The following is a 26,227-nucleotide window of genomic DNA, read 5'->3' on the forward strand; positions in this document are numbered from 1 at the left end:
TTTGCTCAGAAACAGGCAGCCGACCACAACAATCTTCTCCAAAGGTTCAGAACTAATCTTAATGTAATCTGTTGGTACCAAAAACATTAACTTCTTTTGAATGAGACTGGATAAAAAAAAAATTAATGCAGATGCTTATCTGATAAACTGTTTTTTCTCAGTTTATGGAATTATTCTGCACGCCTACGCACGTTTTTCAATATGCCTTTCTTACAAACCAAAATTCAGCCCAGGTAAAATTTACCTTGCCTTCATTACAGTCACCAGACTTCTAGTTGAGTGAACTTTCCTCTTTAAAGCAAAAGTCAGTTCTGTGCTTCAGACAATTGTATTCCCAACTCTGGTCCAAAGCACTGAATCTTCTTGCAGTATATAATCATTTATTTGGTCCATCATGAAGTGAGAGGTGTTAATGAGCACAGGACTTCTAATTGGCAAGATGGGTGCTTGCAAGAGCAAACGCTACTTGGGAAAGTTGTGTGTTACTTGATGAGATCCCTCATCAGGGGCCCAGGCTGCTAAGCTACTGGAAAAGTAGGGCAGTCAGCAACGAGGGAGCCCTGGGAAGGGGAACATGGTCAGTCAGGTTATTTGACGTGGATGTCAGTAGATCAATAGGTCTCCCTGTTACCAAGGAAATAATTCTTTCCTGAAAAAATGCTCTGGAAATGACAGGAAATCTCTTACTACTGTGGCTAGGAAGAGATGTTTTATGTGTTTAAGACTCTAAGCAGGTGAGAAAAGTTGCGTGGCACCACATTAGTATCAGGCAGCTGCAGAGGTGGAAGAGGGATCCTGGAGCACCTTGATGAAGGACACCAGAAGCAGATGTGGTGCTGCTGACTACTCTGACTGGGGGTGTCCAGATCAATCACAGCACAGACCACGAGCCACCCAGGTCTCTGCCATTACTTCAGCTTTCCCATGGGGAGAAACAAGTCCTCTGCCCAGGCTCTTCCCCTCACTTTCCTTCGGATACCCCATGGCACTGAAAACACCCACACGCTGCTGCCAGCCTGCATGCTTTGGAGGAGTGGCATGAGCAGGGTGTTTGGCTGGTGGCCCCATCACGCGGCTTTCAGGTCCCTCCTCTCACCCACACCCGAGCGGACCCGAGCTACTGGGGCATTACAGCTCGCACACAAAGCAGGGGTCAGGGAAACATCGAGCTGCTGTCACTTTTTAAAATCTTTTTTTAAATCTATTGTTCAGCCCTCCGAGGAACATACATAAATCCCAGACCCTCCAAACCACTCACTATTACTTTTAATTAATTATAGTAACCCCAGTTGCTTTGTCATATAGGACGTAAACAACTGTTTTGACTAACTAAATGCTCAAATCAGGTTGGAGGAGGTTTTAATTAGTTAATTTAATTAATCACAAAGTCTGTTCATTGCTGTTCGTGTGCTGTGGAGCAATCAAAATGGCTGTTATTATGCAACGAGGCTGCAGCTGTCTTTCTTCCCCTAAGATAGTTTAAAAAGATGTTCTGTCCATGTTTTGTAATCTGCAGCGACAGGTGTACTTTGTCTTAGGTTTCTGTCTTACAGTTTAATATGATTTAATATCCAGTACATCATTTGTTGGGGAAACATGCTATTGGGAGAATGGGTTGTGCCATTTCTATAGGAAAGGTACAAGTTTGCAGTGAGTTGGGAGTTCCTTGAGTACCACGGTACGTCCTGTTCCTAGCTACTGAAGGTTGAAAAGGACAAAAACATCAGAATTTGAGGCTAGATTATTTTTTCCTGTGTATGCATTTATTAATCTTTAAATGTACTTTTCTAGCAAAAATGAAGTAAAACATGGTAAAAAATCAAATCCTTTACTCCTATAAAATTAACTTCCAGGTTTGAAATCTAGTACAGTGTGAGATTGGAAAAAAATAAAATCCAACGCAATTAATTTGAGAAGCATATTCTGTAACTTAAATATATATATATATATATATATATATATATATACATATATATATATATATATATAATCTACAGTAGTCATATTTAAGAAATATATGTAACATTCATAAAAATCTTTAGGCTGACCTCAGTGCATATAAACCCTGTTGGGCAGACTCCTCTGCTGTGTAAATAATGGTAATTACTCTGAAATCAGTGACCCAAACTCTGATGATTTGGACAGGCTGGAGGTCTGCCTGTACTCATTTTTCATACGACGGGCACAGAATGGGCAACAGCGCGGCCAGCTAGCTTCCCAAGCAGGGCAATTGTTCCTCCACCCGGATCAAAAGGAATTATTTCTGGCTGGGAGTTGAAAGGGATCTTTAACCTGCGTTCAGTGCCCGGTGCTGGGTCTTTGTGTTGTGGTCAGCCGTTCATGCAAGCCCTGAGTGTTCCCACCACCTCTTCTCTCCTTGGCTGTCAGGTCGTAACAACGTGTGGCCTCTGCTCACCTGGTCTAGACTCACGCAGTAGCCTGGAGGTAAAAGACACGTCAGCACTGATGAATCTTTGGGGTTGTCTGGTTTGCAATTCTTCACCTAAATTACACTGTTTCTTTTCCAAAATTACACAGGTTGCTTTGAAGAAGAAAGTTTCTGCTTTTCTTCGGCATCTTTCTTTGTGCCTCCTCTTGGAAAATTGCAGGTGCATCGTATCACTGCTGCGAGAGTTATTTATTATAATCTCTGCTGGGAAATCGATCGGTGCTGCAGAGGATAACAACAAACACTTATGGCAAAGAAGAGATGATATTCTCCTGTGGTGATATTGATGACGCTGATAGATGGTAAATACATGGTCAGAGAAAGCCCCACTGTTAGCCCAGCAGGATTGACCTTAAACAGCTATGTATGCCTAGATATATTCTGATTTCAGCCTGCCACCACGCAAAAGCAATGGGCGTAGTATACTCGTAGGCTGAGTGCCAGCATTAAAATTGCATTTGCATCACTTTTGTTTGTTTTTAGAAAAATGCTCTCGGGTCTGTTTGCTTGAGTAGTGAAGCAAGAATTTCATTATTTAATATGAGACTCTGAGCCCTGGAGTGGAATACCAGCCACTATTCCTTTACTGTTCTTGTAGACACAAAGCAATTCTGAAATATATCAGAAGTGCCTGTCCCCTTGCAGTTCTCTGAAAGCCTCACCCCTGTGTCTACTGCATGTCCTGTGACTGAAAGCACGTGCCAGGGCTCTGCCGCACCTCTGGTCCCTGTTTTGCCGTGTGAACTTGTCCTTCTTGCAGCTGGCGGTGGTGGTGGAGGTGTTCACTCTGATGACTATTTTTATTTGAGGTCCCACAGAGGTCAGGCTCTCTTTGCTAGGCACTGTGCAAACGCTGCCTGGTATGAGATGCAAACCCAGTGTGAGGCATGGAGGAACCCCCTGGTACATTCTGCAATAGAGATACAACACCCTAATTTAATTCCACTGTCTATTCATGTTTGCCAGTGGTGTCACCGGGATGTCAAGCTCTGCATTTGCTGCTGTGGCTGTTGCTAACAAACTGTTCAGCTACAAATCTGTTAGCGAGTACTTAAAGCGTGGTGATGGACTTTGTTAAAACAAGCAGAGCGGATTGAACAGGTCCATGTTACAGGACCTGTAACAGGACCTGTACAGGACATGTAACACGAGTGGTTGCAGCTCAGGGAGAAACGAGGTTTCTCCTTCATTTGGTCTAGAGGCCGAAATCTGCCACCTCTGGGTTCACCATCTAATTGTGGCTGATGCCAGGGCAAACCTGGTTCCAGTCCTTCAGGAGGGGGATGCACTTCAGACTTGCGGTAGGTGAAACTCACGTTGTAAGTGTAAGGTAGCCTTGTTTTCCTCTGTGATCTAAAAGTAACTTTCTTTGACTTCTTCAGGCCCCAGCCTTGCCAATTTTAATAACTTCTGTTATTGTTTTCTGAAGGGCAGCATTTGCATTGTTGAGGAAACCTAGCAACACTCCAGTGAAAGAAAAATAATTAAAATGCGGCAGACTATTAGAAACGCAAGACTGAATTACGGTCTACTGGGGAAAACTAATCTGAGTGTGGCTAATGACATCCTTTAGAAACTGATACTCGGCTAAAAAGACATATTAATGTCATTTGTACTGATAATCTACTGTGTTAGTGCTTGTAAATTGTTTAATTTAAACCATTCAAAAAATTTAAGGTTGTCAGTATTTAAAGATCCATTGGAGTATCCCTCGAAGTGACAGACGTTTCTTTCTCATTGGCAGCTTAGATATGTTTACATTTCATGGTGTCAAAAAAGGAAAATGAATATGAAAAGCCTAAAGGGAAAAATGACTTCACAGAGATGACAACCAAAGTAGTGTATGTTGGAAGAATCCGTAGGTAAAGCTAGTGAGAAAGAAGCCCAAATAAAGCACATTCCACCCTGGCCCTATTAATATGTGATATAGTTTGAGGCAGATTGGCTGGTCCTTATTCAACCGCAGCTATTTAAAACCCAAATTAGATTTTACCACAGCGGATCCCTGGTTAGCTAATACAATGAATGGAACATAACTGGGTCCGTGTGGACTGTGAGGTTGCGGCCAGCACTTTCTACTAAATCTACCTTGGTTTTCCATAATTGTGCTAAAGCACAATAACATTTGGCTTGGCAGACGAGATTTAAGATTTGGGTTTGCACTTCAAGGCTTTGTGTTGTGTAGGGTGATTGTCATGACATAACTACTTCAACAAAAGCCGGAGTGTAGACACAATTACACCAGCAAAAAAGGTGGTTTTGTTGTTATGGCTTATGTTGCTTGCCAAGCTGGAACGCGTTTGACAGGCAAGAAGCTCTCGTTGTGTAGGAGGAGTTTACTGGTACAACTGCACCAGCATGACAAAACTTCCAAGAGTAAACAGGAGCTAGCTGGTGATTCAAGGCAGGATGCCTACTAAACACTTACCAAAGTGCCATTTGTTTTCCAAAACCTCCTTTCCCCGGTCAGACACGGGGCCTCCCTCTTGGTGGGGAGGGAGAATTACACCTGCTCCATCTGGGAAAGGCTGAGCCAATGCATCAAGCACTACAGGAGGGTGGTACAACAGCAAAGCAGTGCCCTGGCAAGCACAAAACCATGCAGAAATCAGTCCTTGCCCTGCTTTTTCTTAGATTTGTATGACTTATCCTAACGCTTCCCCACATTATTTGTGCCTGCTATAATTTCTTTGCTGACCAGTGTATGGGTACAGATGGGACAAGAGGGGTTTAAGACACAGAAACATCTATTGCGTACTTCTTCTGTAGTAAGAAATCAGATATTTCCATTGGAACAGGGGGGGAGAGAAAATTAAAAAAAAAAAAAAAAAAATGAATCCTTTAAGATCGTGTGCCATTAATATTTTGGAAATCCATAGGTTTAATGAGATAAAAGAACTAAATGCATGAATGGTGTCACTAGCAAGTCATCTGAAGAGTGCAAGGGAAAATGCTTTTAAAATCTTTGAAGTAAACAATCATGCAAAGACACAGATAGCTAACACTTGAGGCAAAAGATGTTCAATTACGGTGGGAAAAGTCTTTGTTCTGAACAATTAAAGCTGAAATTCCAGAGTAGATGAGAGAAACCTGAACTCCTCAAACATTTGACAGCTTTAAAGAGAAATCTGCTGGGGTTCAGAGATAAGCCTGCATGAGGAGGGTGGCTGAGGATGGAGCCAGATTGCCTGCTTATGCAGCTCCTACGGACGCGTTGCAAGGGCTGAAAAGTAGGTCCTGCCCACGTAGGGCCATTCAAAGCACCAGACAGGGGCGTGCAGACATCCCAGAGGACCCAGGAGAAGAATCACGTCCTCCACAGGGAGATGAAAAATCCCACATGCTAACAAGGGAATTAGCCTATAGGTAGTGCGATGCAGCAGGGCACAGAGAGCAATTTAGGCTGGATGGGACCTCGGGGGGGTCACAGGGTCCATCCCCCAACACAGAGCAGGGCCAGCTCAAGGCAGCTCTTGGCACCTCGCCGAGGTCTCGCCCTGCTCAGGAGGCTGGGAGTCTCGAGGACTTGCTCTTTAAAGCAAGGCTGTGGTGGTGACAGCCAGTTTTGCAGGACGAGCTACCAGGTAAAGCATGCATGCAGGAAATGGGATTTCCTAGATGTGTGACAGTACCCAGAGCACACTGTAATCCCCAGCCCATGGGGTAGCCCGACAAAGAGGGAAACATTTCCTCCTTCTAGTAAAGCTGGTGTGTGTGCAGCTGGGCTGTTGGAGTCGTGGGGCTTAGGTGAGAGGTATGGGCAAGAAACCATGCAGTAGGACACCTGAGCTCCTAGCTCTTATAGCTCTTAAGGGATTTTATAAAAGGCAGCATATTCCTTGTAGGGGACATGGTAATAATCCTGATATTCCAGGAACAAAGGAAGGAGTAGTTCTTGGATCCTCATGAAATGGAGACGTGAGATATCTGTACCCTCTGTGCTGGCTGCAGGCACAAGGAGGACTTACCAAATGTAGGATTTACCACCCAAAGGCTTCACTCAGTGGCTGATAGGGTGGCTGGGACTATGGGCATCACAGTTTGGGAATTCAGCATTGCAAGGAAGATGTGTTTAAGACTGAGGCATGTACATATTTTTGGAGGCCTGACTATAAGTATACATGCACTTCTGTGACTGTTGTATGTGAAACAAGGTTTTATAGGACAGAGCTCAATCTTCTAGATGAAAGAAAATTGGGAAAAAATAAACAAACAAACAAAAAACTCAAACATTCTCACTGCACTGTATTCTGAAAATGATCTTTTTTGTTGTTTTCATTTTGGGTACAATGAAGCCAGGCATTAGCATTACTAGTGTAATCTTTTGATTCTGATTGTTTTCAGTAATATTGGTACGCTGTAACAAGATTTGCTGTATGAGAGTCATGACTAAGCTTTGAATAATTTGGATTCTACTACAATTTTTAATAGTGTTTTCCAGTTTAGTGCTTTCTCCCTCCTCTGTTATGGTTGCCATTATAAATTTATAAGATTTCCTAGCAAGAGGATTTCTTACTGCCCAGACCTTTCCTATGGAGACACTCAGCAATACTAGCAACTCTTTCTTGAATTATACTTATGTCACATTTATACAGCTATCAAGGGGGCTGCATTTCTCTTCCTTAACAAGCTCATTAATGTTTACTGGAAATTATTTTATTGAATTTATGTATTCATTTCACTGAACTTATGCATGACAGAACATTGTCAAAAGCTGTATCTTTTCTCAGTGCTGGCCAAGACAAAATGTTTTAAACTTACAGCCCAGCTTGTGGCTAGCATGTGATTTCCTTGCTCCATATTTTGAAAGGACTTGCCACAGGCAGAGATGTAATTACCTAGGATGATGCAGAGTGAGCTGATCTTCTAAGGCAGGTATCAATCAGTATATAAAAAATGCAGATGATGACTGGGAGACCTTCCTTCCTAGTGGAATAAGAGAGGAAACAGAAGAGTTAATTTATACTTTAACAAATAGAAAGTCAGCCCACTGTTCTCAGAAGAAAAAGACAAGCTGTGTCTTGTTGAAGATGCTGCAGCAGTATTTCTGACCACCAGAAGAGTTACAGCTTCTCAATGGTGGCTGGAAGCCTGTTGTCAAGATCATTGGTTAGCCAAATGAAGTTTATTCTGATTAGAAAGTGTGCATATTTTAATGGATGAGTATGTGAAGTTGTAAGTATCTGTCATTCCAGCTTTTCTGGTCATTTAGTTGGAATGAAGATGCTCAATAAAGTCATTAGTTTTTGAAAATCCTGGGGACAGCCCCCCAGAGGAGCTCAGCTGTGAATGAGGGATTTACACTGCTTAACTACAAAACTTCTCATGAAGAATGGGTCTTATAGATCACCAGACTCCGAAGAGACCATGTGTTTCTGCACAGCATACAAACAAGTGTCCTGATCAGGCCTGGTAAGTTAAACAAGAGCAATGTTCTTAAAGGAAAAAGGAAAGAAAAAGAAAAAAAAAAAAAAAGGCTATTACTTTCCCAGCTGTATCAGATCTCTCTTGGTATGTATCTCAATGTTTTGCTGGCTGTGCCAGCCAATTCCAAGCCCAGTATTTTTTTATTTTTTTTTTTTTTTTGGGGGGGGGGATTTCATTCACTGACCCCACTGCCTCTGCCTCTGCACAGGGTACAGATCATGTCCCGAATCCCTCTACAGGGGTAAAAGAGCAGCACCTGCACCCCTTTTGGCTTTGGGCCTTATTCAAAATGCAGCTTTGCCCTTTTCCTTCTGCCCCTGTGAAAGTCTTGGAAGTGTTTATAAGAAAATATCTTATTTTCCACTTGAGATAGAGCCTCAATAGCTCAGCTGAAATTGCCTGGATGTTCTAAACTTATGAGCATCATCCCACCAGAGATGTGTTCTTGAATGTTAAATTTAGGCTAATTGGAGGCATATCCTTTAATTTAGCAAGCTGAGGTTACTAATACAGATCAAGAGCTAAAAATTAACAGTGGAGATGATGTATGCTAAATGCCTAAGTGATATCTTAACCTATAATTATACAAGTTCTGTTAATAGTGAATAATTCAGATCTTCAGGGATTTCAGTAGTCTAATGGGCTGTAGTTATTTCCAATTTACAATATGGTTGCTAGGTTTCATTAAAATAAGAAAAAAGGACGTATAGCGTGGTAGAAGAAAATTGGTGTTTGAAGTTATCACCCAGGAATCAAAATATGAAATTTAAATTAGAAGGTGTCCAGGCAACACAATGGCACCAGAGCTGCGCGGGGACAATGAAGGCGAGCGTTGTCGGAAGAGCGAGTACGCGGAGGGTGTTGAAGGAAGACGGCTCTAGGAGCAACACACTGCGACAGCCAGACCTTAGACGCTGCACTGCGACAGCTTGTAGAGAGTCCAAAACGTGTCACAGACCTCAATTAAGCCTAGCTACATTCTTCTGAAGCATCTACGTTTCCTTATCAGCATGCTGCAGATGGCAGGCTGAGGCACGATAAGGCCCGTGCCTTATCGGAGCGGTGTAATGGCTTGGCCGGGTGGCACAGGGCCACAGCCTCCTGCTAGCCCCTGGCCAGGGGCATTTTGGCCACAGCAGGACAAGCAGGGGGCTGCTTGTCCCCCTCCCCTGGTTGCCACCACATGTCCCATCCTCTCACCGCCATCCTGGCTCTGCTCAGCGGGGTTAGGGCAGGCCGCACACCAGGTCGCCCACAGCCACGCTCCTACTTTATGGGTCTCTCCCAGCTCCTGCTCTTTCGGGCCTTACCATACATAGACAAAGTATTTTGGGAACATCTAGGACAAATTAGATTACCTGAGAGATACTAAAAATACCACGCAAATAAGATGAGTGACCAGCATGTGTCACAGTTTGGTAGAAGGCAAGGCGGCTGACGTTTTGATACTGAAATGTGACTTTCAATTTTCTGTTATTTCTTCTGAAGTGTACTTTAAAGAATATCTGCTTCTTATGAGCAGATTAACAACTAAAATAAATGTTCTTTTGTGCCTAAAGATTAGCTACTTCACCAGTATTTTGTTAGTGATTCATGTTACCTTATCTAAATTCAGCCTCAAATTCCTCACGTGTATATCATCCAGATTTTGAATCTAAATTAAAAATCTACATTTCTCAAAAAGATAGAAGTTTGCTTGCCTTTTTTCTTTTTTTTTTTTTTTTTTTTATTTAATAATGAAGCTCTGCAGTTTCCCCATTAGTGAATAAGCCACAAGATAAGATTCAACTAAACAGTTCTTTCTTTATAAAATAGGTTTTCCCGACAACTCCTTTTTAATTTTTTTTTGTTTGTGAATCAAAGTAGCCTCTTATATCTCACACCCAAATACATGTATCCATTTTGTAACATATTGCTAAATCTCTCTGATTTACATAATGAGCAACAGCAAAACTCCACGTACGTTGTGTTAGTTAAGTTACTATTATTATGTAATTACATAATGGAGAAATAGCAAATTCAAACTCTTAAAATGCTGATCACGGAGTATATTAAATTACAGCATTGCCTCAACTGCAGGGCAGGTGCTCTCTGTGGCACACCCTCCGTCCTGCAGAAGAAGGGAGAAACCAGGGCCCGCCGCGGCTCCTCATCGGCACCCAGCGCCCGAGGAGCCATTTTAGGCCCGAGCTGGGTCCTGCAAACGGGACACGCGTGGGGTTCACGCCTGTGTTTGAGGCACGACCCGGTGAGTCACAACAAATAGGCATTTTAGTCAGGGATCCAGAAAGGTGATGTGCTTTGGCATGCAGGTTTGCTCTGAAGGTATGAGTAAAAAGAAATGCGTCCCAAGCCTGTTTTTACACACGAGCAAAGACTGGGGGCCAGCGCTTCAGGGCCACATCCCACCAATGACTCTGAGGTCTGCAGCCCCCTGAGCCTCACTCCTAAATCTCGGATTGATCCCGAGCAAACCACATCCATCCCCAGTTGCCCAACAAAATGGCGTTCCTTTTGGGATTGTACGGTTTAATTATTTACTGTTTGGAAAACACTTTCAGATTGGTAGAGATGCCGTGTTAGTGCAGAGTTATGTTAAGCAATAACAACACAAATCAATAAGAATCGCCAAATAATTAAACACCTTCAGACACTTAACACCCACTGCAACTGCCATTAGCAAGAGGTTTGAGGGCTGTTCACAAATTGCTTCAGCATATTATAAATTCCCCGTAGAGCACTCAGATGTCCCAGCGACGGCAATGCATGCTGCACACACCACAGTCCCGTCCCTGTGCTATTAACAGTAATGGTTTCACATTGAACAATCCTGCCCTGGGAATACAGATGAGGACACGGCACACTAGAGATGCATTAGCAAGAGACGAGAAATGTGGATGGTCAGAGCACACAGAGGCGAGACCGTGACTCACTGCATAACCCGAAGGAGCTCATTTACCTTCTCTTCTTTAGCGTAACCCTGTGAGAAACTTGTAACAAAATTTAATTACTCCATGGACTGTTATGTAGACTGATTAATAATATTTAGAGAGCACTTTGAGATCTCTGGATAAAGGCTGTTTTTTGTTTATTTTTTGTAAGGATATTATTACTGCATTCTTAGCTTTCATTTTGTAAGTTGAGTCCCAGAGTTAAAAGGAGCCCTTTCTGATGCTCTGCACACATTTTATTTCTGTGAAACTCTGGCTGCTAGTGTCAAATGCCAGCATATTCACAGGGCACAAACCATCTGCTTTTGCTGAAACTAAATATTCCTGTGTTTACTTAGGAAAATGGATACAGACATTTTCAGTTCTCACAGCTGTTCCTCCCTGGGAAAGAGGAGGGCAGGAACATTTTTGTTCTCCAGTGCAGAGGAACAGTAAGCTTGACTGACATTCCCCAAACTGAGGTCTGCAGATCCTGCAGGCCCAAATTATTTGCCTTGTTTTGCTTCAAAGTCCTTCCCCCTCCCTTGCTTAGGGAGTAACGCCACAGCAGGTGTTGCGAATTTCTGATAGTTTGTGGGCAGTAGGACAGGCTGCCAGGGGAACTGAGATTGTATCATGCGCTAATAAAAATAATAAAAAACTTCTCGCACTTTTAAATAGTTCTGACACTGAGCGATGAAGTAATCTGTGATATGTAGTGCTGTATGTGCTTTACCTTGTGGTTTCACATGTGGCTCCTGGAGGCTCTCCGTCATGCATTCAAGGCAGAGCTGATCTTGCTCAGCCTGGAACTACTGGGATAGGGCAGAAGTCTCTGCTCTTTACAAAACGAGACTTTCAAGTCAGATTGAAATTCCTATTCTTTTTTTATTATTTTTTTTTCCTTTAAAAAAAAAAAAAAAACTTTTTCATCAGTGGTCCTTGAAATCATCAAGCTGCTTTCTTGGTTTACTTGCAGAGAAAATAAGGTAACATCCAGACCTATTCTGCCCTTTCAGTGTGCTTAGGAGGCAATCAGGATATGCTACATTCACAGGAACCAAGGGTCAATATGAATCTACAGAAAAAGTCTTTTTCATCAAAAAAAAAGTCATTACTAAAGCTTTGATGATTATGGCAAATGCATCTGAATATCAAACAAAGACCTCATAATGTGTTTCAAATATTTCAGTTATGTCTCTTCATTACCCGGAGAGGCTCACATATGTTATTATTCCCATTTTACAAATGTGGGAATTAAAACTGAGAGCTCACCAAAGGTGCCCAGGTAATTGTGAGTAAATGTATGACAAGAATCTGCGGAGGGTGAATCTCAGTTACCTATTAGCTCTTTGAAGTGGAAAAAGTGTAAAATGTATGTAGAATATTTACAACATATTACTTTAATAATACCCTGCCTCTTTGACTCTATTAATATATAACTATTTAGCTCCGTCAAGAAGGATGGACCAACTCTATCACTGAACGATTAGGGTAAAGTTTTTTGCATCCTGGGTACATGCCTCTAAACTCAAACCACTGTTTATTTTGGGACCCTCCTCCTCCTGCTCTAATTTCTCAGGAAAGTTGATTTCAGCTCTCTGTAGAAGAGCAATATATTTTTAAAATCTTGAAAAGAATATAACATAAACTACTGTTTACTCAGCTTTAGTGCAAATACTGAGAAAGTGAGAAAAAGGGTCAGAAAGAGCTACAGAGTCAGACCTGTTTGGCTTTCTGCACCTGTGTCTGAAAGTAAACTTTTGGAACAAAATAGTGCTAATTTATCTGAAGTGTTTGTCTATTTTGAGAGCACCTGGATGCAGTTTCTTGCCACTTCTGGTTAAAAAAAAATACAAAATAAAATAAAATAAACAGGACCTGTGGATATTTTGTAAGCAAACTGCCTTGAGAAAACAGGTGACTTTGCTGATTGGGATCACTAACTCCTGTTGCAAGTCAGAAACTGAACAAGGCCACTGAGGAGGCAGCAGTGCTTCAGCTGTCACCGCCCAGAGAGAATATGCTCCTAATTACATGATGGAAAACCAACTGTGTGGCCACACAGCTACTCCCACCTACACAGCAGCCACAGCCAGCCCTAAGTTAAGCTCAGCAAGGGTGATACAACACGTCAGAAATAAGCTGTAGGGACTGGAAAGGTGTCAAAATGTCCCATGTGCTTTCAGTCAAGTAACTGAGGACAGACCAAGCAGGACAATGCAGCTGGGGCCATGGTTTCTGAAAGCAGCGGTTATGATGTCACAGTAAATAACTTAAAAGTGCACATCATGTGCCAGCCTTAAAGAGGAACAAGTGGTCACCATGGTGGCTGAGCCTATGTAAGGTAACCAGAAAAGAGTAGGAAATATCCGAGATGTTGACGCAGTGCTCTGTAGCTGGGGCACAAGTGTCTCTGTAGCAAAACAACTGAGAACTTGTGTCTGGAGAACCACAGTTTAGAGAGCAACTCTTACTAACCTACAATTTCATGCCAACTTATTTGGAAATCTCTGTTGTTCAAGTCTTATATTCAGCAGAATAGCACTGAATTAAAGGACACCTCAAGACAGCATGTGGTTACAGAGAGGAAAGTTGGCATGCAGGGTACTTAGGGTAAATGGCACTGAGACCGAGTGGGAGAAAGTTGGCAGCAAAGCTGTGTTTGTGGACATAAGAGGAAATTTCAAAATAACTGAAAGGAAATTTAGAAAGATGAGCATTATTAATGAGAATTTGCCAAAGCATCAGCAACATTCAGCTCCTCCTGCTTCTTAAATCACCAGATCTTTGGCCTGTACCTGTGTATGCTGTAATGTCAGAAATTCCTGAACATCTCCCCTTGATCAAAGATGATGCAATCAGTCTGCATTAAATACTTCTTTCTGAGTTGTAGAAGACAACGGGCTTCATTCTCTGATCTTTTCATTCTACTTGCTGCAATGGGATTATGCCACTATAAACCACAGAATCTGTCAAGTTTTATGCCCCAAGTAAGAAAGTCACATACTCGTTTTCCTGCTCAAGCTACGAAGAAAGCGGGGGCATGCTTTGCAGAGTTCTGCTGCACAGCAAGGGACAGCGACTGTCCTCCCCTCTGATGGCCCACGTGCAGATGGGGAAGGAAACGCTGCCCCTCCAGCCCCGTTCCTGCTGCACAGGTGCGTGGAGCAGGAGAGAAGCCTCAATATGGTGTGGGAACCAAGACACAGCAGAGATGGGAGCCAGGAGGTGAATGGGGAGGTGTCATACTTCCGATGCCAAGGGTAGCACCAGCGGGCTTCCCTCATCATATAACGATGCCCCTCGTTCACCCGAGCATAACTGAGAGAGCTACACTTGTGCCAGACGTCCTCAAGAACGCAACGTCAAGAGTGGTATATGTCATTGTGGGTTCAGATATGATGTGGTCAAATTAAACAAGAGACGGGCAGAGGATCTACAAAGGAAGAAGTGGGGTATTTTCCCAGCCTCTATTGCAGCATGTTCTGTTCCATGGCATCTGCTTTTTAAATTATTTTGATATCATGATATGCTGCTGAGTTGTTTCTGGAACATGCTGACATGCCTAGTAAAAACAGTTGTTAAGGAATTATGTTTTGCTCAATATATCTGAAAGTTGTGCATCTTCTGGAGCTTTTGAGGACAAATTAATTGTATATTTATGTCACAGGGAATGATAATTTCGTATCCCTATTCTGTTGTCAATGCAAAATGTTCTACGATAATGTACTATTATGTTTGAACTTGATGTTGCAGTGGCTTAAAATAACCTTCACAGCACTTCAGTAGTGTGAAATGAAACTGGGACGATTCCTAAAAGCTCAGGAGAGACCATGTATCTATTAGTTTTGGCAGGAATGAAGTAGTAAGGGTAAGGAAGATCCTTTTAAGAGCTGAATAATTGCTTTTCCTAGTTTAACAAAGAAATGAAAGACAAAGCTTTGATGTGCTATTTAGGTTTTCACCACTGTCAGAAACTGGAAAATAGGGATATGTGTATACTTTCAGCAGACGAGTCGGAATTGTATTTCCATGTATGCTGCCTACGAAAGGAGATACAAAATAAATTTTCTTCTCTGGAGTTTCTTCCTCTTCCTTCAATGAGTCCAAGTGAAACTTTATTATCATTGCCTTATTTCAAAAGAGTGCTCTTTTACCTGGCTGTCTGGACACCTACCAGTGTCTGACGCCTAATCACTGCCCCGCCTCGTCCTAATTGCTTTTGTTTTTCTCATCCTCATTTTCTCCTAATCAAGAGATAAAAACTAGGTTTTGAAATTACTACAGGTGACAGGATTTTGCTGGCTTGTACAGATGGATGGAGAAAATCACATTTGAGCTCACCGAGAGAAGTTTCTACATTGACACCTGTATTTAAACATATAAATAAGTGGCCTGTTTGTTTTTTTTATAACATCTGGAGGTTGGTTGGTGTGAGGGACGAGCCAGTCACCGTATGTATTTTGTCAGTATGTGCGTGGTTGTCTGCTGTCCTGCTTTGCTGCAAGTTCTCACCTACATTTTAAAACATTTTTGTGTCCATTCAAGGCAAGCAATGGTTGACAAAAGTATGTAAACTAACGTGCTTTTTGAGCACTCATCTTATGTATGTGCATATATATATTTCACATATATATATATGTGAAATATAAATTTCAATATATATATGTGAAATATAGATTTATATATATATATATGTGTGTGAAATCACCAAAAAAGCACGTCAGCAGGTCTGGCCACAGCGACACAAACACACGTTAATTACGAGGTTCTTGACAACTGCGTTAAGAGCAGGGCTACGAAGAGCACAGTTCCAGTTCTGAGAGATTATAATTATTTTATAATTATTTTTAATACATATTTTCAAGAATTTTCTTTTCAATTTCTTTTTAAATAAACTGGGCTTCCAGCAGCTGAGAGGGGAACCCCCTCAGCGCCCTGCCGGGGGCCGTTACCAGACCCCACAGGGGATCGGCGGCGCCGTGCGCATGCGCCCCGCAGCCCGCCAGCCCGCTCCGGAGCCTGCGCGGCGGGCGGAGGGGGCGCGCAGTGCGCATGCGCGGCGGCTGAGGCGGGGGCAGGCGGGGCGGGCAGGAGGGGCGGCCGCTTCGCCCCGCTACGGCCGTGAGGGAGCGGCGGCGGCGGCGGCGCTCGGGGCTGCCAGCGGGGGCGGGCGGCCCGAGGGGACCGGAGGTGCTGGTGGTGGCCGCGGGGGGTGGGGGGAGCCGTCGGTGCTGCGGCCGCCGCTCCCCGCTCCTCCCCATCTCCTCCTCCTCCTCCTCCTCCTCCGTGAGGCGCCCTCCAGCCCGCCCTCTCCCCGCCCGGGACCGAGCGCGGCGGCCACAAAATGGCGGACGGGGAGCTGAACGTGGACAGCCTGATCACACGGCTGCTGGAAGGTGAGCGCCGCCGGCCGGGCACCGGCAGCCCCCCGGGGGATGGGGGGAGCCTGCGGGGAGCCCCGGGGGGGAGGCGGTGAGGAGCCCGTCCTTGCCCGGGGCACGGGGAGCCCGCCCGGCCCTGCGCGAAGTGCCTGTGGTTGTGTGGAAAATAAAAGAAGAGCGATAAAAGGGCGAGGAGGAGGCCTGCGGCTGGAGCTGGCAGCACCGAGGGAGCTGGTGTTGCCTGCCTGCCTGCGGGGCAGCCGCCCGGGCTTGTCTGGGGCTTGTGAAGGGGCTGGGGGGGGTCCTGTGAGACGAGGGGGCTGCCAGAGCCCCGCTGCTGGGGGGCACAGGGGTCCCCTCTTCCCTTTTACATAAGTTATGTCCTGAGCGTCTGGTGTTCCTAGGCCTGTGCTGGCATTAATCTTCCTTCCCACATTCAACAAATACCTGGTGTGCTGGGGATGCGAGTGCGCGCACGGAGAGATGTGCTGCTCGCCTGCCCGCCTGCTTGCCACAAATGGAGATACCAACTTCGCGTATTTGGGTCGCTCTGCAGAGGGCTTATGGAAAAAAAATGCACCTACGGTTCTGGAGGAGAAATGTGGTTTATAAGTCTGAAAGTTTTGTCTAGCTGAGTTATCGCTCAGCAGAATTTTTAAGGCGTTGAGGGTGTCTTTGTAATTGCTGTTCTTTTTAGAAGTGGGACTGTAATTTATAAACAGCAAAATCAATACTTTAAAATCCACAAAGGCTTTGGCAGCTGCGGTCATGTTTGTGTTTCAAGATACGTGCTGTAGTGTATGTAGTATGAAAAGAACCATCGGGGATCATCAGTCAGAGTTTATCTCTGATCAGTATTGCAGATAAACTTCCCATTTTCTGGATGTTGAAATCCGGATTAGTAGGTCAGTTTCAGACAAGCAAAACAGAACCTAGTAAACATTGACTTTCATTGCACGTATTTTTGGGGACTTCACAATGAATAAGTATGGTGTCATGGGGTTTTTTTGATTGCTTTTTTTTTTTGTAGAGACACCTGAATTGTCAAGAGGTACTTTACTTCCTTGCTCTTCTGGTAGTTGCTTAAATACAGAATGGTTTAAGAGGAGGCGATCAAGACTTAAAGTACTCCATACCTTTTGCACACACCATTACTACTGGTGTTGCAGCTCAGTATTTTTTTGGTTATGGTTGGTTGCACCGAGACTGAGCGATCTGACCCGTGCTTTCTATTTTTTCTTGTATTTTTGCATCTGTTCTTCAGTCTTTCTTGCTCTGAGCAGATTAGGAAGGCTCTTTTTAGGAAAACAAGATGACTTTTTTTCTGCTTGTCAGCTACAAACAGTTGTAGGAGTTGTAGGAGTGCCTTGTACAACATCTTGTATCTGAAAGGGAATAGATTCTTCCAAGTTGCATTTGGAAGGAAAAAAAAAAACAGAGCACTAAAATGAAGTGTATTGCGACTGGATTATTTTTGCTTCCATTTAACATTTTTTAGTTGTTTTACTGCTAACATACAGTATTTTAAGCTGTGGTTGAATAGTAGTGTTCAACAATGAATTCTTTTTGTATGGTTGGCAGCTCACAAACCATAGCTTATGCTGTTGCTTAGCTGACCTGTTCTGGTAAAGTGAGTATGGATCCTTCTTCGTGCTGCTTGCGCAGAAAAATTCCTATAGGCTTTTATCTCTGGAGCAATTAATTAGTTAAAAGTATGTTGGCTCCATTACTCTCACTTCAGTTTGGACTAAAACAATGAGGAAACATGGCTTTTAAGTGGTAAACAATACATGTTAAAAAATCAAACGTATTTTTTATGAAATGTTAGCAGGCAATTTGTGTTTGGTCCTTTTGGTTACTTAAAGTGAAATGGATAGCTTTCAGTTTGAACAGCAATTGTCTCAGTGGCTGCTGCACATAAATTTTAAAGGTAGCAAATACGCAACAAAACTGCAACAGGAAACTTTCCAGTTGTCATTGGGCTGCTGGTTCGTGACCCTGTTTCTGTGCTGTGGTACTAGCTCTTATGTTGTCTTCCTCTTCTTTAATTGGGTTGCTCTTGACTGTTTTTACTGTGGTTGCTCGAGACCACTTGCCTTTTGATTGGAGTTACCTACATAGATCATCTTACCCTCCATGTGGTTCTTTTTTTATTTTTGAGACATCAATATGAGGTGGCTTATAGCCAGGCTGCTCAGGAGAATTAATTGAGAACGTCCTCCTAGCCCTCAACAGATGTGCATGTGTGCTTATCCTGAGCATATATTTATTTTAGAGACCTTTTGCGTGCTGGAAGCCAGACTGATTAGCTCTCGAGTTAAACTAGGGACAGTTTTCGGAGAGGCTCAACTGAGCCTAATACGTGATGATAGTCTCCTAAGACTCTAGTTTTTCATTTCCATGTTCTTGCATATTACTGAGTTCTAACCTTTTTATTCATTAAATCAGTATGAATTTAGGAATGCTAAGGGCTTGTTATGCATTGACTTTCTTGTACAGTATGTCTGGTGTTGGGTTACTAGTTAATGGCACTGTATAAATAACTTTTTTATTTGGAGGAAAATAAAGCTGAAGTGTATAATGTATGCTTAAAGACTGAAGGTAGCAATGTTCTCCTTTTTTTCTTCTATCTCCAGACTTTCCATTCCTGCTTATTTACTGGAAGAATGAGGGAGGTATTGGTTCTTCTAGATGTGTGCCTGATCTTGGAGATACTTTTGGCTTGTAATAAGATTTAGTTTGATAGAGAAGTCATGTATCAATGGATCTGCAACCATTTACAGGTCATGTAACCACAAAATTCTGTAGGTTAGTGAAAACATTCAGGCTATGTGACCACAAAAGGGAATAAACTGAATTAGCCCTAGGACTGTTTTTCTTGTGCAAGTATTTAGAGTTGTAGTTGTGGGTCAGGCACAGTTAAGCTATGGTGTACAAAAAGATGATCGCCTCTTTTTAGCTTTAGTGTGCTGTTTTGTTGTGTGTTTTTTTTCTTCCTACCTTCCCAGCTATGCCATCTGGTGGATGATCTTCAGGTCATGCACAGGAGCACACACACAACTGTCAGCAGCACAAAAGATGTGGAACGTGCTGCACTGTGCCCCGTCCAGGCGCACCGTGTATCCCTCAGTGGGAAATGCCCTGATGTTTGCAGAAATGCTGAGCTAAACTGGCACACCAGGCTTACATTTAAGCCAGGCTCTAAGCTAGCTTAAGCTTTGGAAATCTGTGGAAAATTCCCTGTGTAGCAAAGCAAGAGTCCTGGAGTAGCTGTGCCTCCTCTTGTAAGGAGTGCTGTAGGTGAAGATAGACTGCTGGGTTTCTGTCTGGGTGCTGGGCTTCCTGGTTTGTGCCATGAATGTCTTTTAAATACCTCCAGGTGGACTGGACTTCCTGTACTTTCAGATATGTCGGTATCTGTCTTGGTAAACAGTAAGGAGGTTATCATGTGGAAGGGAGGTCATGAGGAAACACTGAGACACAGTAGCCTTAAAAACAAGCTGGATTTCTGTGAAGAAGGCTTATTTATATTGCTGTACAAGCTAATTTACCTTGGCTAGACAAAGCTAGACTCAAAGTCTGTCTAACCTATTAAATAATGATCTGAATTCAGTTAGTGGAACGTAATGTGGGTTTGCTCTAAAACAAAATTATGTTTTGGTGGGGCTGGCAGGGCTGCTAGTTCTGATAGTACCGAACCCACCACGAAGGCTGGGAGATACTCATCCAGTAAAAGTCTTGTCAAACATGCAGCGGATGTGGAGAATGGATGTTGCTGCAGTGTTCAGCTAAAAACACAATTTTTGCAGCTGCCATAATAAAGGCCGGTTGTGTGGTGCTCTTACTGTGTCATGTGATGATTTTTAAGAAAGCTACAGCCCTTGGTTTCTTCTGAATGCAGAGGTCTCACAGACAGTGACAAAGACTGAAGTTTGAATATGACTCAGTTTTTCAGATGAAGGATTAAATGCTTATGAAACTTGAGATTTAAATGCTGCAGAGCTGTTGGGCTGATGCATGATGGTCAGTAATATTTCAGATGTTGGGTCTTAACAAATGAACCTGCCCAGCCTGTGTGATGGTCTGTGTTGTAGCATAGTGGTGCTGGTGCTTCTGCAGGCTTCGTAACTGATCCTGGCGGAGAGGCAGCTGCAGGGAAGAGTAGTCCATGCGGGCTAGCCCTGGCTGGCGGCTCAGCACCACCCTGCTGCTTGCTCAGTCTCTCTGGGTGGGGTGGGGAGAGACCCATAAAGGTGAAAGTATGAGAGAACTCCTGGGCTGGGATGAAGACAGTTTACTGGGCAAAGCAAAAGAAACAGGCAGGCCGTTTGCCACTTCCCATCGGCAGGCAGGTGTTCAGCCAGGTCCAGGACAGCAGGGCTCAGCACGTGTCATGGTTTCTTGGGAGGATGACACCATCACTCCAAAGACCTCCCCCTTCCTCCTCCTTTTCCCAAGGTCTTACCACTGAGCACAACTCCACGTGGTGTGGGACATCCCTTTGGTTGGCTGGGGCCAGCTGTCCTGGCTGTGTCCCCTCCCAGCTCCTGGTGCACCCACAGCCTGCCGGCTGGCAGGGCAGCACGAGGAGCAGAGACGTCCTTGGCTCTGTGCAGGCACCGCTCTGCAACAGCTAAAACATCGGTGTGGTATCACCTCTGTTCTCATCAAAAATCCAAAACACAGCATCATGTGAGCCTCTGTGAGGAAAACTAACTCCATCCCAGCCAAAGCCACGACAGTGATTCACTGCAGAATAGCACGAACACGCTGTGGAGGTGAGTGTTGAAAAACTACAGGTTACTACCTTGATATGGTGCGACATCCTTCGATAACCCTTGTATTAAGAAAACAAAGATGAACAACTCAACAAGGAGTTTTTAGCAGTGGAAAGATTTTTTGAAACAGTCTCTTTGAAGAGAGAAACTCTTGTTTTTAGCTGTCTGTTCCTTGGAAGGTGTGCCCTGTGTTAAACAGGGAGAAGGGGCAGAAGGAAGAACGGTGTTTGTTGCTGGGCTTGTACATCAGTGCAGATATGAGCCCCTTCAACCTTGGCTCTATAAGTGCAGGAGGAATGGGAGAGTTGGCTTCAAAAATTATGCTGAAGGCCAAGGGCCTGGTGTCAGAAAATGTCCACTGGTTTTTCTTTATTCTGTCCTCTTACTGTGCTGCCCTAGGCCTGCATGGTTCAGTTACTGTTTCACTCAAATATTCTGCAGCAGTTTTGACTTGTCTCTGAGTCTTCCTCGGAGTACAGCTGAATCGCAGCATAAAAGAAAAAACAACGCTGCTGTATTTAATGTAAATAGGAGGATTTTTTACCCTTGATAGTTAAATGCTCGTGAGCGATCACTACAAAAGTAGGTATGTAACAACAACAAAAAAAAAAAAGAAGCAGCGTGTGGTTTAGCAGGGCGAAGCCAAGCATACTATATTTGGCTGTAGCTCAGTGAGGTCAGATGCTGTACTCGGGGAGGGCTCTGCGCGTAGGGAGGGCTGCTGCGAGCTGCGGCCCGAGGTGCTTCTCTGTATCTGCCTCATCATTTTAGCATAGAAACGACCCCGTTTGCTGCCTTCACGTAGTGCTGTCATACAGTTTGGCTTGCAGCATAGGCTGGCTCGTCTTAGTTCTGCAGCACCATCTTCTGTGGTTTGGGGCAATTTAATATCAACCTCGATACAAAGCCTTTATCTGTATATCTTACATAACCATATTTACATGTAGTACCTGAGGAGTCGGAGATGCAAATGTCATGTTAAACCCTGTTGGTTTTTTTTATTGCAACTTAAGCAATTTTCCTCCTTGTTATTTTTCATGTGTTACTTTGTAACTTTATAATCAGCCCCCCCCCACCTTTCTCTAATTTTAGGAATTTTGTTACTGATGCTTTAGAGGAAAAATCAAGTCAAACTTTGATCAAGAAGTTGAAATTCTGTGTTGCATGAGATTTTAATGATGAGTTAAACCTTGCAAGGAGACTGGAAAAGAATTTATCACCGTTTGGTACAGTACAGTGTGGTAAGAGGCTTCTACCTCATGCTTTGCTAGTTGCATGGATTTTTGGTTCAAGCGTAATTAACCAAACACAGTAAGTACAGGCCAATAACAAGCATTAGGATTACGTGTTTCACTTACAGAGTGGAGTGACTGCTGAGATCTTGTCCTTCAGCTCTGGATCCAGCGTTTTTTGGGATGGTGTGTAGTTCAGGAGGTTTGGGGCAATAAGCTGGTGCATGGAATCTCTGTCTGTGCAAGTAAGCAGCAGGCGGCCCATGAAAAGCAAATGCAGTGGGTGAAGCTTGATGTAGGTGCACTTGGTGTTGTTGTGGGCTGATCTGGGTTTCTCCTGAAGCAACCTGAGATAGCTTCTGCTGCTTCTACCTGAGCATTAATTCTACTGGTAATATGAATTTTAAGAATGTCAATCCAACTTTTGGGGGAAGAGGAACACCACTTCATAGTTTGGTTGTTTCCCTGGTTAGAAATTAAACGCTTGGACAGTCTTATTCTGCAGTCGTTTTGTTTAACGTTAAATAAATCCTGTTAAGTGAGCTTGCAGCAATTGTGTTCTTCAGCAAAATACTTTATCTAAGGGCACCCAGTAAAGACAACTTCATTATTGTTTTTAGACCACTTAGATGGAAAAGTGCAGTCTTTCAGGAAAAAAGCTTCCAAGAAAGTTATTTCTTTAGGTTTTAGCGTGGAGTTCAGATATGCACCCTACAAAAGGCTTTGTGTGCACGTACAGACTGTATGTTCAGCAGTATGCTGCGTGCTGAATGGAGCAAAGCGTGGCAGGGCTTGAGTCACCTTACTGTCGTCCGCAGGCTGCTGTGGGAATGAAAGCCACATTAACCTTAATTTTGTTGCAGCGATTCAGAAACTTTGTGAACTTGTATTGTTGGCGTGGCTCTTGTCATTTTGGTGCAAAATAATTCTGGGTGACAGCTGTACAATTTAAATAACAAAATATTTTGAGGGAGTAAAAGCTTTGCTTTTGAAAATGGAAGACGTTTTAAATCCAATCCAGGATTCTTGAATTTAAAAACCATGGAAACCTATAACATGGATTTTAAAAATTGAGCAGATAACTTGAGAACATGTTTCCAAAACTGTCAGAACTGTGTTTTCTGTCTTTTTTCTTTTTCTTTTTTTTTTTTTTCCAAAGTAGTGGGTAGTATTGCCTTTGGCTTCCAAATCCATTCCCCTCCTTGAGAGGCTGTTCAGGATTTGTCAAATATTCCCAAATGTCTTGAGGTACAAGAGAGAGACAGTTAAGTGCTGTAGCTGATAGTTGCCAATCATTAAACATTCCAGAGACTGCTAGGGGAGAACATGAACTTGGGTGATATTGGTGGGATTGGCTGCTTGCAGTCTGGTGTTGTGGTGTGTTTTTGTTTGCTTTTTGTTCAAGATATGCTCTGGCAAATAGAAATGAAAAATAGAATGAACATAGAACGTGAAAGCCCCAATTCCAGAAATACCTTGGCCGGGGATGCTGCCGAAAGAAGCAGAACCAGCTGCTTATTCCTTTCATTAGTCCTTGCCCAAGTTCACAGTGGATGCCTCCTCCACCCTGGGGGAGCTATCTAGATTAAGCTTCTTTCTTGCATTTTTCTGCTAGACAGAACAGATGAGCTCCCTGATGTGTTTTACTGCGTGGCCATACAAATGCGTCTGCCCACAAAGTAAGAGCTCAGAGGAAGAGGGAGCAATGCTGCCCTTGTTTGTTTTTTTTTTGATCCTTAGAAGGGTATATGGGATCTAATGTTCTGCTAGAAGTGTGAGTGGTGTCCAGTAAACAGGATGCACGTGCTGTTGGGGAGCATGGTGTAAATGCTTAGGACAGCTGTGCACCCCACAGCTGATTTAATAATTGAAGAAACTTCTATTATTGATGCCACAAAATGAGGAGCTTAGCTACTGAAAGTGAGAGGCGCTCCAGAAACAGGATGACAGACTAGGTTAGTGGATTTTCTCCATGTCATAGAGAAGAATGGCAAAAGCAGCAATGCCTGCACAACTTGCAACAAGCAGTTCTCAAACCGCACTCCTGGGTGCTGTTTCCTTCCTGGCCGCTATTGCCTTGTAGCCATACATAATGTGCTGGTCTCTGGAATGAGTTTGGAGGGATAAAAACAAACAAAAGTAAAGCAAACAAACACCTTGCAGGAGATTTTCTTTCCTGGTACTGTGCAACCATTCTCAAATGACCAGTTCCTGTTGCTAGGCTTACTAAGGTTGCTTATCGAAGGTTGTGTTGATGCTGAGAACACTTCAGTAGTGATTAGAGCATCTCTTGGATTGCTACAGGAAACACTGTGCTAAAATAATAGCTTGACAGTACAATGCATGGGGTTGCTTTTAATTTGTTGTTCTCTACTGTTTCACCATGGTTTAAGCTCCTTGCAGCACAGGCTTCTTCTGGCATAGCACTGCACACGTGGCACCGTGAATTATGAGAGGAGTTGCTGTCCCTACTGAAGGTATTCACCTAAATCAAAGCGTGTTTACAGCCTCTGCATCTTAGAGGACTAATTTATATCTAATGTCGAGGTGCTGTTCCTGCTCTGGTTCAGTGGCAGCCATTGGCAATGGGTGGCTTTCCCGGTGCTACTAGAGCCTTCGGTGAGCTGCAAACCTCCCAGTGTGTGCAGCTCTGATGAGTGAGTTTCAGGAATGGCTGCCTGTAGCCATTTGCAAAGAAGTCTGAGAAACACTGCTTTCACTCTAGATCTGATCCTCCGAACTTCCTCTTAAATCTGTTTTGAGGACTTGGCTTTTGCAAAACTAAATATGGTGAGAGATGCTCGTATTTACAGTCCGAGCGGTGCCCGGCTGAGTCGAGGAGACGCAAACAAAACTAACTGTTAGTGTAAGTCGGTAAAAGATGTGCTTAGCCCTGCTCGTGGCCCAGCCCTTTCAGATGACTAGCTGGCTGACCTTTCAACACCTCCCAGTGTGAATCCAGCAATGTGCTGAGGCTTCCTGCATCCCAGCACCTTCTCATGTTTCCATACATAAATTGTTTATGGACGATCGGGGACTGTGGGAGAACTTCCTTGCTCTTTAGCACGTTATTGGTGGTTATTCCTCGTGAAATCCCAGGCTCTGTGCTGAGTGGACCTGTTTGCAGGGAGCTGCTGCCCGCTGGCGTGGGGAGGGCTTCATCACAGTGTGGTGTCCCAGGCTCCTTCCTGGGGCAGAAAGTAACTGGGGTTGTTGGGTTTGCTTTATCTCCTGTTAGAGAGTGACGTGCTTGATGTAGTTCTAGCAATTTGCTTTTCTGGAGAATCTGACCATGGTAGAGGGTTGCCAGACTGTGCATTGGTTTGTCTGTTAGGGGCTGCAGTGTACAAGGAGCTAACAGCACGACACTGGATGCTCCGTCTGTGGTAGGTAGCTGAATTTGAAGTCAGAGGCCGTGTGGTCTAGTGCAGAAATCCAGCAGCATTAAAGGCTCCATCCTATAAAGCAATTGATGCAAGTTTAAACCTCCCATCAAGTTTTAAAGGGAGCTAAAGCAAAAGGCTGGTGTCCTAAGAAATTCTGGTAGGATCAGAGCTATTTGAAGTAGCATGAGTGCTCTCCTTGAACTGCGCTCTCTGTTTGGGACTGCTGGTGGTAACATTAGGGGTGTGTATGGTGGGGTTTCCTGGGCTCCAGGTCCAAAACTAGATAAGATGTAAATTGCACAGTTAAATTGTTTCTTGGTTTTAATTTGGTGTTGCAAAATGTTATGACAGTAGTTAAACACAGAAGAAAACTTGATTGTATTCTTTTAACCTCTTTTGATAAGCAGAGTTTGTGGAAGAAAAACATGGCTGACAAGCAGCTAGTTGGGCTCCGTGCTGCTTCAGCATGATCTTGTGTTATAAGCATTGGACAGCCATGGGGTTAAAATGGAGCAGAATCATTTCAATAAATGATAGCCATTGGAGTGGTTGTTAGGACTGTGCTCTGTCAGGTGGCAGCTTTCTGTGTAGTGCTGGCTTGTTGCATCTGGGCAGTGAGCTTCAGATCTGTGAAAGGA

At 43.7% G+C, this 26,227-nt stretch overlaps 1 protein-coding gene across 1 annotated transcript in view; it reads left to right on the forward strand.

Moving 5' to 3' along the window:
* The first annotated feature begins 15,880 nt into the window (after nucleotides 1-15,880).
* The window catches only part of PPP1CB (protein phosphatase 1 catalytic subunit beta), a 28,802-nt gene continuing 18,455 nt past the window's right edge, over nucleotides 15,881-26,227 (forward strand). The window contains exon 1 of the mRNA XM_068676636.1: nucleotides 15,881-16,208. Coding sequence (XP_068532737.1) covers nucleotides 16,157-16,208 — 52 coding nt within the window. The 5' untranslated portion in view covers nucleotides 15,881-16,156. The remainder of the gene's footprint in view (nucleotides 16,209-26,227) is intronic.

Source organism: Anas acuta, chromosome 3, assembly GCF_963932015.1.
Source record: "Anas acuta chromosome 3, bAnaAcu1.1, whole genome shotgun sequence".
In the NCBI taxonomy this organism is placed as follows: domain Eukaryota; kingdom Metazoa; phylum Chordata; class Aves; order Anseriformes; family Anatidae; genus Anas; species Anas acuta.